This window comes from Argentina silus (assembly GCF_951799395.1).
Source record: "Argentina silus genome assembly, chromosome: 8".
Classification (NCBI taxonomy): Eukaryota; Metazoa; Chordata; class Actinopteri; order Argentiniformes; family Argentinidae; genus Argentina; species Argentina silus.
Window position 1 is genome coordinate 7,600,032 of NC_139662.1, and position 15,005 is coordinate 7,615,036.

At 39.5% G+C, this 15,005-nt stretch overlaps 1 protein-coding gene across 1 annotated transcript; it reads left to right on the top strand.

Annotated features, from left to right (window-relative positions):
• Positions 1 to 877: 877 nt before the first annotated feature.
• On the top strand, positions 878 to 2,035 carry LOC310808890 (N-acetyltransferase 8; the record flags this gene model as incomplete). Its single annotated transcript, XM_083675989.1, is given in 5 exon segments — positions 878 to 917; positions 1,473 to 1,751; positions 1,754 to 1,845; positions 1,849 to 1,862; positions 1,921 to 2,035. Coding segments are annotated over 5 exon segments (540 nt in total).
• Positions 2,036 to 15,005: the final 12,970 nt, after the last annotated feature.

The following is a 15,005-nucleotide window of genomic DNA, read 5'->3' on the forward strand; positions in this document are numbered from 1 at the left end:
AACATCAGCAAGACAAAGGAGATGGTGGTGGACTTGGGTCCCCCTGTCTCCTGTTTCCATCCAGGGAGAGGAGGTGGTCCAGAGCTACAAGTGCCCGGGGGTGCACCTGGACAATAAACTGGAATGGACTGGCAACACAGATGTCCTGTACAAGAGGGGCCAGAACCGGCTTTATCTCCTCAGGTCCTTTGGCGTGTGCAGGACTAACATGATGTACCAGTCAGTGGTGGCCAGCGCAGTGCTGTACACGGTGGTATGCTGGGGGGGTAGCATCAAGGAAGGTGACACCAAGAGGCTGAACAAGCTTATTAGGAAAGCTGGTTCTCTCGGTGTCACCCTGGACACTGTGGAGGAGGTGGCCAATAGGAGGATGAGGACCAAACTCCTGGCCATCATGGACAATCCCTCCCATCCCCTACATGACACTGTGGCAGAGCAGAGAAGCTCCTTTAGCAACAGATTATTACAACCACGTTGCACTAAGGAGCGCAATAGATCTTTTCTGCCCGCCGCAATAAGACTGTACAACTCCTCCTCCGGCTGGCTCGATCGGGGTGATCAGAGTCAGGCTGGGGGATGTTAAATCATACTGGACTGTTCTTACTGTATATAATGTTTCAGATGTTTATTTTATTTTTATTCTATTATTCTATTGTCATTTTATTTTGTTGTTGTTTGTGATGTGAGCTGCTGAAACACCTTAATTTCTCCTCAGGGATTAATAAAGTACTTAACTATTAATTTCAATTGAAACATTCTCACCAAATGTTATACAATTGCATAATTACAAAAATGAAGTTAAAAAAAACACAGTGAAAACACATTCCGTAGGTGCAAAGATTGTGGTGTGAGAGAGAAAGAGAGAGAGAGCATGAGCATGAGCATGCCCAGACTCATTTCAAGTTCAGAAAGTGAAGGTGAGGAGGGGGAGTTAAGGTTAGGCAAAGTGTAAAGAAGAAAAAAGAGGAAAAACATGGCACAGAAAAATAACTAAGTCAAATAGTGTTTTCATCTGTGTCATATATCCTATCAATACATTGGCTCTGGTTGGACAGACATGTTAATAATACTGTCGTAACATGTTACTTATAGTGCTTTCATTAGTACTGATGATGTGATAAGTGTTAATTTACATAATTGAAGATTTGGGTCCAGATCTGTTTTCTGGGATCTGTAGTCGTTGTTAATTATTGCTTTTTTGCTTTTACCTCTGATTGATGATTAGGGCCGACTTTGTTACTGTATCTCACTGCTGTTTCTTAATGTCGTCATCCTAAGTTATGTGCAAATTGGTTTGTTAACAGGATATGTATTTTCCATAATTGTCCTAGTGTAGTGCTGAAAAAAAACCTTGCAAAGGGCTATATTTACCTCACTGTTATGTGAGCCCATTGTGAAATCCAGCATGATTTTCTAATTGCAAAAACAGACAGATTAGCCCCATTGAAATACCCCCTTCTCTCACACCACAGTGCAGTGTTCCATCAGGGAGTACACAGCCTCCGACAGAGACGCCGTCATCTCCCTCTTTCGAAATGGGATTCTGGAGCACGTCTACCCAGCATTCTTCAAGGCCATGAGCCATCCAGACCACATTGGTGTGACCTTGAGCATCTCTATGGCAGGTTATGTGCTGGTAGGTAGTTCCTATTTCCAAGCTTTACTCTTCTGTGGAGCATGGGCAGGTCTGGTGTATTTCTGCTGCCATGAAATCTACAATGGCTACTTGAATAGAAGATTGAGTACAGAAATGACTCAAACTTCCTGGACAACCCAGACAACTGTTTCTGGGTCACAGAGGTAGAGGTCAACGGCAAGTCCAACGTGGCAGGGGTGGTAGAAGTGTAGGGGAGGAGGGGATGGGGATGGGGATGGGGATGGGGATGGGGATGGGGATGGGGATGGGGATGTGGCTGATAGTGAGAGACGTGACAGCTGGAATGGAGGGGCAATGGGAGGGGCTCAGGAGATTGGCCAAGATCTGGGAGATGGAAGCTATGGCGAGGTGCCCCACATGGTTGTCTCATTTGCATGAACACAGTCGCCTCCATAATTCTTAAATGGAAAAAGTTTGGAAACACCAAGACTCTTCCTAGAGCTGGCCGCCCGGTCAAACTCAGCAATAGGGGGAGAAGGGCCATCATCAGGGAGGTGACCAAATGGTCACTCTGACAGAGCTCCAGAGTTCCTCTGCGGAGATGGGAGAACCTTGTAGAAGGACAGGCATCTCTGCAGCGATCTACCAATCAGGCCTTTATGGTAGAGTGGCCAGATGGAAGCCACTTCTCAGTAAAAAGCACATGACAGCCCGCTTGGAGTTTGCCAAAAGGCATCTAAAGGACTCTCAGACCATGAGAAACAAGATTTTCTGGTCTGATGAAACCAAGATTGAACTCTTTGGCCTAAATGCCAAGCGCCACGGCTGGAGGAAACCAGGCACCGCTCATCACCTGGCCAATACCATCCCTACGGTGAAGCATGGTGGTGGCAGCGTCATGCTGTGGGGATGTTTTTCAGCGGCAGGGACTGGGAGACTAGTCAGGATTGAAGGAAAAATTAATGGAGCAAAGTACAGAGAGATCCTTGATGGAGCAAAGGTTCACCTTCCAACAGGACACCGACCTAAGCACACAGCCAAGACAACGCAGGGGTGGCTTCGGGAAAATCTCGGAATGTTCTTGAGTGGCCCAACCAGAGTCCGGACTTGAACCCGACCGAACATCTCTGGAGAGACCTGAAAATAACTGTGCACCGACGCTCCCCATCCAACCTGACAGAGCTTGAGAGGATCTGCAGAGAAGAATGGGAGAAACTCCCCAAATACAGGTGTGCCAAGCTTGTAGCGTCATACCCAAGAAGACTTGAGGCTGTAATCGCTGCCAAAGGTGCTTCAACAAAGTAGGGTCTGAATACTTATGGAAATGTGATATTTCAGTTTTTTATTTTTAATAAATTAGCAAATATTTCTAAAAACCTGGCTTTGGCTATGTCATTATGGGGTATTGTGTGTAGATTGATGAGGGAAAAACTGAATTTAATCCATTTTAAAATAAGCCTGTAACATAACAAAATGTGGAAAAACTGAAGGGGTCTGAATACTTTCTGAATGCACTGTATGTCACAAGGCAGGCTTTATTTAAACATGTCCCCTATGTTCACACACAATTTTAAAACACACCTTACAGTGAACTTCATTTCACAATTAAATCTATACTACTTTTCATTTAATTAAATCTTTACTACTTTTCATTTATTGAAACACTGCTTCACCAGAGGGCATTGAGAACAATAAGGCATTTATTCCATCTCACCTGTTTGTCAAGATTAATTTATAAGAGGTTTGCTGATATTAACTGAGAAAATTAAATCTTATATGAATGTTTGTGAAACAATGTATTGGATATAATGCAAGAACAATAAACAATATTCACATTAAGTTACAGATTGTTCTCTTGTCCACTGAGAAATAAAACGCCTGCATTATGAAATTGAGATATTAAATAACTTGGAAATACAAACACTTTCTTTTAAGCTTCTTTCCAGAGAGAAGTTGAATCCCTTTGCCTCAGAGGAATTAATGCCAGTTGACTTGTAAGACCTAAAAACTCTTTGCTTAAAATACCAATGAAAGACGCAATAGTATGGGAATGTGTGGAGGTTTAAAATTATTTCAAAACCTGTGTGTGTGTGTGTGTGTGTGTGTGTCACAAGACAGGATAAAGAGTTCACTGTTCTACAACTCTGGCATATCAAATCATCGTACACGACGAATGCAGGTCCAAATTACCAATACAGGATAAATAGGGTGGGCTTATGCTGATTACTTATGCTGCTGTATTACTATTTCACTAAGGTAAACCAATGCCTTTGTCAACACATTTTTGTGAAAATTCTAATAATTACATACACTCACCGAACACTTTATTAGGATCACCTGTACACCTTCTCATGGTGGAGGTGGTGTAATGGTGTGGGGAATGTTTTCTTGGCATACTTTGGGCCCGTTTAATACCAATGAATCATCACTTGAATGCCACAGCCTATTTGAGTATTGTTGCTGACCATGTGCATCCCTTCATGGCCACAATTTACCCATCTGCTAATGGCTACTGGTCCATGATGACATGATACAAATCAAATGGATCCTGCCTCATAAAATTCTGAACCCCACCAGGCTGCCCTTCACTGTGAACATGTGAACTCTTGCACCACACAACACCACATTCCACACTAGTTTACTCTTCAGTACCTGATCAGCCAGAGGAGGATAGGTCACCCTTGGAGTCTGGTTCCTTTCAAGGTTTCCTCCTCTGGAGTTTTTTCCATGTCATTGTGCCCTATGTTTTTTTTTTGCTGGCTTGCTTTTTGGAGGTCTATGGTTCGGTGTTAGTCCATATTGTTTGTATTGTATTTATTGTTTACATTGTTTAGTATTGTTTTTGTTGTAAAGCACTTTGAGACAATTGTCTTTTAAAAAGCACTATACAAATACATTAAAGAAAGTGTGTGAGATCAACGCAGTCTGAGGCAACATCCATCCCAATGTGCGGGATTGATATGAGGAACATTATGAAACTGGAAACAGAAAGAAGGAAGTGCTAGAAAAATAAAAGACAATCATACTAAAAAGTGCTTGTTTAGTACCACATTACCCGAACATATTAGCACTAAACCTTTTTACCATGACAGTGTACCCCATGTAGGAGATAAAAACAACGTTGGATGTTGATCAGTGAGATGGCAGGTGTGGCCTGGCTGAATGAGTTCAAAAAACATGTACTGCTTGGCATTGAGATGCACACACCATCAGAGGCATCCACACATCAATCACTACTCCTGTGGTTGTCAGAGAGGATTAGACCGATGGCCAGCCAGCAGGTGCTCAACTAGCCAGAGGACTCAGAGCCGTAATGCAGTCAAGCCTCTTGTCATCCATTCACAATTACACTTGGCCTCAGGTAATAATGACTGGGCCTGATTGTGATTCTTCTCATGCACAAACATTGCTGATACAATCAATTAGCATATTATGGCTTCAAAGCATGCTACAGTATATGGGGACAAAAATTAAATCAGATAGAGGACCCCATAAAGGTAAACACCACAAAGAACCTAAAGTATGTTTTTACTTAGATGGGTGATCATATGCAGTTGCCATTGCAAAGATGAACAGCATATTATTGTTTTGCATGCAGCTCAAAATGTTGTTATTTACAGCTTTCAGAATGCTAGGCCTATCATTAGAATGTTAGATAATATTATGTCCTTGTCCTGGAAAAAGTTGGTTTGAAAAACAAACATCCATCACAAATTGATAGGGTAACAGTGAACCCAAATAGGATTCAGTCACCCATCGTTCGTACTCACAAAGACAGAATTTCACCCAATTTGAGATAAAGTATGAGATCGATACCAAAGGAGACTTTCACTAAAGAATGAGCTGAAAAATCCAATTGGAAATTGAGGAAGTCTTTGTCCAGTGGCTTTTCAGGATGATGTTGTGTTAATGTGTTTTTCCCTGTGTAAATGAATTTGTAAACATTTTATTTGATCAAATCTCCTTTTCTTGCTCTCTCTTTATATTAGGTTAGTATCAATCTGCTGGCTTTAGCCACAACATTTACAAAGTCATTATCCTTAGAAAGACATAATATAACCTTATGCCTTACTTTGATGACTCTGCAAATTAATTCATTTTCAATGATACACATAATCAATGTCAAAACACATTCCTGGTCTGCAGTTCTTATACCATTCCCCCTTTAGTCAAGCAAATCTTCTCCCCAGTTTGTGTGTGCATTTTGTCCATATTGAACTGCTAGATGATTGAGATTAATTGCACCTGTATAATGAAACAGTGTTTTGCTGTTGTTTTGGATCTCAGAGCTGGAAGTCTGTTTGTTTAGATCATACATCATCTTAGGCCAATCACTACACTCTCACATAATGACTTTCCATCTTCGTTCAGTAGACCTGTGAAAGTTCTTGTTGGCTTTGCAGTTGAACTTCACTATAGAAGATAGCACCTGGCCAATTACTCTCAATATTAAATCACCCCTGAGTAACAAAGGCTTGCCAATTCTGCACATTTTAGGAGCTGACATTATGCAGAATCTGCACTTTCTTTTTCTGAATAATTGGTCAATTTGGCCATTCCCGGCATGGTTCAAGAATGATAAATATGTTTCTCTCTAAGAGGAACACATTAGACTACAGAACACACTGCGGAGACCCTAACAGGTAAAATATAAGAAACAAGGGATATCCCACTAACTGGATCCTTTGCATTAATTATTAACCAATAGGACAGAAAGGGACTGTTACTTGCCTTACAAAGTAAAGCTGAACTACAATTACAAAAAGGTCTAAGGTCTCGCTTTTCTTCTCACTAGATTACATGAATAAGGAGAACATAAAAATAATAGAAAATGTTATATAAGTCTATTATAGGAACTGTTAATGAATCATTAGTATATGAGTGTTCACCCAAAAGTAAACCATTGTGTTATGGGTTCCAGACAGCAGACTCATTTGCTGGATTTCAGCAGTAAGAGGGCTCTGGGAATTATGGTCAAGGAAGTAATTGGTCACAACAACAAAAATTGGTCACAGCTGTTGTAATTTGAGAGAGATATTCAACAATTATAAGTTATGTGTCTCTATGGTGTGTGGCCTACATAAACAATTCAAAGTAACAGTATCATAATGACAGTAAAGTACACCAGTTCTTTAAAACATTTTCCTGGTTTGGCCCTGACCTTGGGTGTAGTTGATTAGCCCAAACAGTTTTTAGTTACAGTACATATGTTGGTTCCTTAGATACTTAGTTGTCTAATGTTTTGAGCCATATAGGGCCCCAATCATTCTGAAAATATGTCCAAAACACCTAGCAGTTGTTATGACAAAATATATCTCTGAAGACGTTGTCTGCATTATTTTTCTGAAAAGTCACTTTGTTGCGCTATAATGCACTTTTCCATGGTAACAAAATGCTAAAATGGATTAAAGGGTAGTAAAGTGACTTTTCAAAAAAGCAATGCAGACAAAGTCTTCAGAGGAGGATTTTGCCATACTATTAAGTTTAAGTTTGATCAAATCTCTCTTTGCCCCTAATCCTAACCCTAAACTAAACTTCTCTGTAGCATCCACATCAGTAACCATAATCTTGGTCACATTTATCAAACAGTACAAATGTATGATCATGTTGTCTGCAGTTGTTGTGACTCATATCAGACAGTTCAAAAACATTTTCTGGGATAGAGCTTTCTTTTGTGCTGTAGGAATTGTTGTCCTATTGGAGTCCCCCCCTCTCCAAGCAGGTTTGCGCTAGCAGCACTCAGAAGAAGACATATGACTAGAGCATGTGTCAAGGTGAACCACTATTTCTAAAGGGATTCTAATGGAGCAAAGCAAGAGTATTGACTGCTTTGAAAGTTGGATAGAACATCTAATGGGTCTTGACAGAGCAACAACTTACATTTTTCATGATGCCATTTGTCAAGGGTATTAATAGTTTGACAGATTGACAAAGTTAGATGATATTTATAAACAATCTAGGGTGCCAATGCAGTTCAACATCCCCAGAAAATCATACTCGGATAGAGTGTCAGAAGCACAAAAGGCAGATAAAACAGATTGTTTCTATCAAACTAAATCAAGCAATGTTGTTTCTGTATCCTTGTCAATCGTGTCAATCGGTCTTTTGGTAAGTTCACCATTCTGTGTTTGTATTATACAAAAATGCCCAGTACACAGTAATGTACTGTCCATAATAATGGGCTCACAAATCATTTATAAAGCCAATGTCATAATATACAAAGGGTAATGCTATGAGACCAGAACGGACCTATTATATCCCCCTTGGCATTGCCTGTACATGATCTGTAAAATATTAATAAGGCAGGCTTCATTAAGCCTTTATAATATATACTTTGTTAAAAAGTGTGACCGGGAGTTCATTTAGGCAATTACAAGGTTAACTGCAACCTGTAATAGATCCTGCCCTGCAGACTTGTAACTCTCTGACATTACAGTGCCGTCTCTTTAGTTTGATACAGCATCTTCTGGGAATGGATTTAGCTGGCTTTTTAATTATCAGACTCTGATCTCTAAAAAAAATTTTTTTTCTATATACTCAAACTAATAATAACAATCGACAGTGATGGATCTAGAGAGAATTTAATATGGCGGGGTAGAAGAAGACAGCCTCTTCAACTCATTGGAGATTACCACCCTCAGTTAGGGTAAGGAAGGGACTAAGGAAATAAAAACATTTGTAAAGCAATTAAATGACACAATCAAGCCAAGGTGTTGAGAAAATATCCTCAGGAACATACCCATGAGCTTAGCATAAACAGTTTAGTTCATTTCCTTCTAGCAATGTATAATTATGTGGTATTTTAATGGTATAAATAATAATAATAATAATAATAATAATAATAATAAATTACTGTCTTATTAGGCACCAATAAATCGAGAGTTTAGAAGCACTTCTCAGAGATTCAGAACCCTAATCTAGAGGTTTTTAAAGCACCCATAGGATGTTGTTTTGAAACACTGCATAATCTCTTTTTTTCCAAACACTATTTTCCAATCAAAATCTTATCCTCCATCTGATCCTTCTTCTCCAATACTGGGTGTTAGGGTTAGCTCAAATTTCTGAGAATTGATAGGCTATGTGCCGGTTTGGTTTTGGGTTGAGTATTGTGCAAGCATTACAGTATGTTTATGACATGATGTGGGGGCCTGGCTGAAGTTGGGAGAAGGTGCTCTTATCTCCCTACAGTATGTCCTCCTAAATAATAATCCCCCTATTAACCTTCCTGCCTTCGTATTATGTCTTATTTGCCGCAATGTCTTTTTCACAGTTCCAATATGTGTTCCGATGGCATTATCATCAGTGAGGAGAGACAGATTTGCACTTGGGGGAAATCAATGTTCCAGTTACTTGGCGTTAAGTTGGCAGTGTTGTTGTAATTTTATATTCTAACAATGCTTTAATGTAAAAAAAAATAAAAAAATAAAAATATTAACAGGTAGGATAACAGAGGAGGGAATGTTTATTAATTCCAAGTCATCAATGCTATTGGAGCTGCTCTGTCTACATTAATGTGTTAGATGTTGGAGCTGCTCTGTCACTGTTGACTATTGTTCCACTGACTACGGATGGGGGTCGTTATCACTGTCTTGCATATTCATTAGCATTGATTTACCCGAAAAGTTTAGATTGCCATGTATACCACACAATCATTTTCACCCCTCTGGAGGGGGTCTTTATATAATGGTTAAGATGATAAACTCATCTGGAGTACCTACTGTACTCATTAAAAAGGCTGGGCATAAAAGTGTTTATAAACTGGGAACAATCATGTTTTCATTGGGAGCTGAGTCACCAGCACCCATTGTTTGATCAGCCAATTACATGCAACAGAAAGCATTACAAGTATGGACACACCTCTGCGGTTGTAGTGTGCTAAGACTACAAGATCTCCCAACTCCCAGCTTTTTTATGTTTTATATACAGTATATATATATATATATATATACACATACATACATACATACAGTGCCCTGCATAAGTAATGGGACAGATTCATATAATGTCCAAATTAAGCACTCATGTTTAGTATTTGGACAACAATCCTTGCATATAATAACTGCCTGAAGTCTGCGACCCTTTGACCCCACCAGACGCTGGGTATCTTCTCTGGTGATGCTCTGCCAGGCCTGTAATTCAGCCATCTTCCGTTGTTGTTTGTTTTGAGGTCTTTTTGCCTGAAATCTTCTCATCAGGAAATGAAATGTATGTTCAATTGGATTTAAATTTGAAGAGTGACTTGGCCTTTCCACTTTTTGGCCCTGAAAAACTCCCTACAGTACTTGCTATGGCAGTATGTTTTGAGTCATTGTCTTACTGTATGAAGCAAGAGGCATTCATATGAATTTAGAGGCATTTGCTTGCACTCGAGCAGACAAGACGTTCCTGTATACTTCAGACTACATTATGCTGCTGCCGTCAGCAATTACATAATCAATTAAGACAAGTTAGTAAGTTCTAGTGGCAGCTATACATGCAGCAACACCTACCATGTTTCACAGATGGAGGTGGAATGCTGTAAATCTTGGGCAGATCCTTTTTTCTCCAAACTGTCCACTTGCAATCACTCTGGCACATGATAACATTCATCTTATCTGTCCATAAGACCTTTTTCCAGACCTCTGCAGGCTTTTTAGGTACTTTTTAGCAAACTGTTGGTGACCATCCTTTTTGAGGATAACTAGTGGTTTGCACTTTGCAGTGAAGCCTCTTTAGTTCGGCTGGTGACATATTCTGCGGATTGTAGTCTCTGACACATTCATGTAACCTCCTGCACTGGAGCGCCGTCTTCTTCACTGTATGGGTGTGGTGAGACGATGTTAAGTCCTAAGTGATGTGGATACTAAGAAACCTGAAGCTGCTGTCTCTCTCCAGTGCAATCCCTGTAGGCTGTTTCATTGTTGTTGGTGATCAGGCCAACCACAGTGCTGTCATCAGCAAACTTGATGGGAGTACAGTAGGGGACTGAGTACGCAGCCCTGGGGGGCCACCGTGTTGAGAGTCAGAGTGAAGAAGGTCATGCTGCCTACCCTTTAATCAAACTCTCTTAATTAATACAAGTACTTATTGGTTATGTATGCAATCAAACATGGTCATTTGCAAGTACAAGCAGTATAAAAGCCTAAAAAAGTAACAATGTTGGAGTGTCCATACTTGTAATGCTTCCTATTACAGGTCATTGGTTGTGCAGGTGCTCAAATGTACCTCAGTAGACAATGAAAAATATAATCTTATTGTTGAAATGTGTAAAATATGCTTCCCAGACAGGTTAATCAGGTGTGTTGAAATATTCCTCATTGGAAATAAAGGCAAATTATACAACAAGTTGATGAAATCAAGTGTGATCATTCCAGCATTCCAGCCATTGTGATAACCACAATATCAGCATGATATTATGAAAACGTTGCTATACCAATGGAAGGATTCTGACAATAATGGTTGTTTTTGCTTATGTTGCTACACTCCTCAAACACCGAACTGGCTAGCTAGCTTTCATAAGACAGCCAGGTAGACATTTGTTTACTGGGTTGTCATGCCAATCATATTAGGTATTCAAGGTCTGAGCGTGACAATTGAGTTTATATGTCTAAGGCAGAGCTATTGTGTATTATCTTTTGTTGTCCCTTGAAATCTAGGAAAACAAATCTTATTAATTTTTCCCAGCACAATATAGTTCATAGTTCATGAAGCCCTATATAGCAATCTTTCCCATAATGTAAATATGTGTCTTGTATCATTAGGACTCAGGCTTTAGCTCCATGGGATCCACAACTACTCTTCTATACTGAGGTCCTGGGTTTAAGTCTTAGGTTTTACACTTTACTTAGATGACTGACTTCCAAGTTTTACCTCTTTAAGTCCACCAAATTACAACATTATCTATGCCCTGTAAATTGAGCCTGTCATTTATGGCACAGTGACAGCAGCATTCTCTCTTCTGTTCAGGTCCCACAGTCAATCTTCAAGTCCCACAGGCTCCTCTAAAAACAGCTTGGTAAATTGCTATAATTTGTCAACTGAGCAAAACATTTGCAAAAATGTTGACACATATATCACATGTAAAACATGGTAGTGATCCAAACGTAAACTTTAAGTGGTAAAACTCTTGTTTGGAGTAGTGGATAGAGTGGTTGTCAGAAGACCAAATTATCAATGTTCAAACCCCATCATTGCAGATTGTTCTACTATTATTGAATCCATATTTATTATGACACTGCATACGTTTTCTCTCTCAAAGCTAATTTCATCATTGACTCTTCACCTACGGTAATTGATTATATGAATGACTCCAAAACACACCAAAATATACCATACAAACTGTGTTTTAGTGTTTGGACGTTGCTATTAAGTGCACCAAAAAATCTAAATGTATTTTCACAACATTCTCTTGCATCACTCTCGCTACACCAAAATTCTGATTTAAGAACCACTTTGGTTGTTTCGTTGCACTGTAATGGTGTGTTCGATAACATTCAATGTATCATAACACTTGTATTGGGTTTACATTGAAACACCATTCAAACTCCAGATCTTAGCGTACATGTAGGTACATCGTTTTTTATGGTTTCAAAATGCAAAACATGTTTTAAGTACATTTCTTCTAACAGTGTATGCTGTGGGGGGTAAAGCAGCAACCACGACATTCATTTTGATATCCCAGAATGATGATGCAGATTTAAATCATGAGGATGATGGTGGTGACGAAGATGAAATGTGTCGGGGTCTTGGTCTGAACTTCCTCTTCATAATCACACCTTTCACTCTAACTCTTCCATCATGATGAAAATCCCAGTGACTACTCCGAGAGACTAACCTTCATCCCTCATTTACTGACTGGCTATGCGTCCCTCATTGTACAGGATAGGCAGCCGAACTATCAAACCAATACCAGCAGTGACTGGCTGACTACCATGATAGACCTTGGAGCTGAATCCCCTTGTCCTCCACTGGGACATCCAGGGTGGAAATGCATCATTACTACCCACAGACAGAGCAGCACAGCTGCTTGGACACCAGCTACAGAGACACACAGATGGAAAATAACTCATCTGTGTGCTTCACATATACCAGAGCTGTTTGGAGTGCACTGTCTCTGAGGTTTGGCAGCAATGCCCAGGCCCTTCAGAGGAATAAGGACATTCTTTCTATCTCAGGAGATTTAATTGTTGGTGGACAGTCAGAGCGTGTGTTTCCTGCCAAGTCACCATACAGCATGCTCTCTCCACAGCTTTTTTTCAACCTCACACAGCAGATTTTCTGACACTGTTATTCTTCCAATCAACAGATTCATGACTATGGAAAAGCTGCGGAGAATAAAAAACCATGCTCTGAATTGTTGAAGCATTATCCATCAAATAGCTTCCTAGGGGACTAACACAGCGCCAAGACTATGGTAACATGCTATATGCAATAAATCTAGTCTGCAACTGTCATAGTCTGTCATCATATTTTATTTGCATTTTAGAATGATGCTGTTTACACTTTATAAGCCAGTCAATTGCTTAAGAGCCTCATGCTCCACTTGCTCCAGCTGACATGGGACACTATTTTGTTTTAGATGAGGAGATTATACAATCAATACAGTATCTAATGAAAGAAGCATCTGCTAAGTAATCAATGAGCTACCACCATTACAAGCAATAGTAAATTGCTATACTGAGTGGCATTTCTTTCTACCACTGTCTGACAGAATTGCTGGAAAATAGCCTGATTAATAGTCTTACAAGGCTAAAGCAAAACACATAGACAGGTAAATATTGTTCATTCGACAAGATAGAACTCATGAGCTAAAGTTGCTTGAAAGCTTTTCAATTGCCTCCATGATCTTGATCAGTATTTCAGCTGTAGAATGAGAATGGATATACTGGAAGAATGATCTTGCTAAAACAAGAAACAAACACAGCCTTATCTCCAGTCGTGTCATAAACATTCTGGTGGAGAGTCGCTACACTAGAGAATGAGCTCTCAAATTCACTGTAAATTACAAAATGGCAAATGAAAATGTCCAGACTCAGCTCTCCGACTTTCAGTCCTTCCTCAGGCCTGGACCTAAGATTAAGTAATTCGGACACCCGTTTTTTTGGTACCATTGTTATGCAATGGTGATAATATATATTCATTATCATCATCGTCATCATCATCATCATCATCATCATCATCGTCATCATCAATGTGTTGATTAATGTTATGGTGTGTGAGACAAATTAGCCAAGAGATGTTCTGCAATAGTACTTTCATCTAAAGTGTATATTTAACTAGATACCGAGAACAAATATGCAAACAAAAGTTTATTGCAATATCTAGACACATCAGAAATATCACCCATGAAAAAATGAACTTAGGTCTTAGAGTATTGTGTGTGAGAGAGAGGCCAATTTGCACACTGCATTCACTGTCAGATAAAGGTGATTGTCCAGTTCTTTATGACACTAGTCCTATTCTCTGCACCATATCATACATGTATCTTAATACTGTTTATCACATATCTTAAAACATCATATTACTGGATGAGGATGAAATGAGAATCTCAATAGTCTTAAGAAGGTTCTGATGTCTCCTCCAAGAGGATGAAAGGCAATTGGTCTAATCTGCCATTCTGTCTAAACATACAACAGTATAGTAGCAAGCATATGAATAACATTTTAATTTGTTTGTTTTTATTGTTTCTCTTGATTACAATGAAGTCATCCTCATTGTTTTAGCAGCTGTTACCTGTATGATTATATAGAACATCAGCTTCCAGACCTACTGATATGGTAATCAGAATTGAGTTATTATGAATGAAAGATGAATGACCATATGGTCCATTAAGTTCTAACACAATCAATCACATCAGAACATATCTGCTGCTAATGTAACAGGCAGGGTTCGAACACAGGTTTTTCACTTGGAAGACACAAGCATCTACTTTTGGGACAAGAGGATATCCTCAAGGTCTGGGGGCTACACTTGAGTTTACATGTTTCAGAGAGGACTACCTCATCATGAGAGCAATGTTAGCTGGAATAAACAAAGGAAAATCCCCATAATCCTAAGCATGTGATGATGATGAATGGAAGACAGAGCTCAGTTCTCTAATCATGAATGCATCATAATGGTTATTATGAGAACCATTTGGGCAATGGCACGGACAGTTGTCCCAAGGACACGTAGATGGTGACGTTCTCCAGAATGGACGGAAATATTAATGCGGCATAGCCATGGGCATGATGAGCAAGTCTCCTCATAATGCAGGGAATTTGTTATTGTGACAAGCCTTCTAGCAAAGACTGATTTGGTTCCTACTAATGCTATTGATTTGCACACGACTGACAGTGAGTTCAGTGAGTAAAATTCTTCAGACAACGATATGAATATTAATCACGGCAAATGTTCTGGGTAGGATCTTAGAGGAGAGGTACATATACAT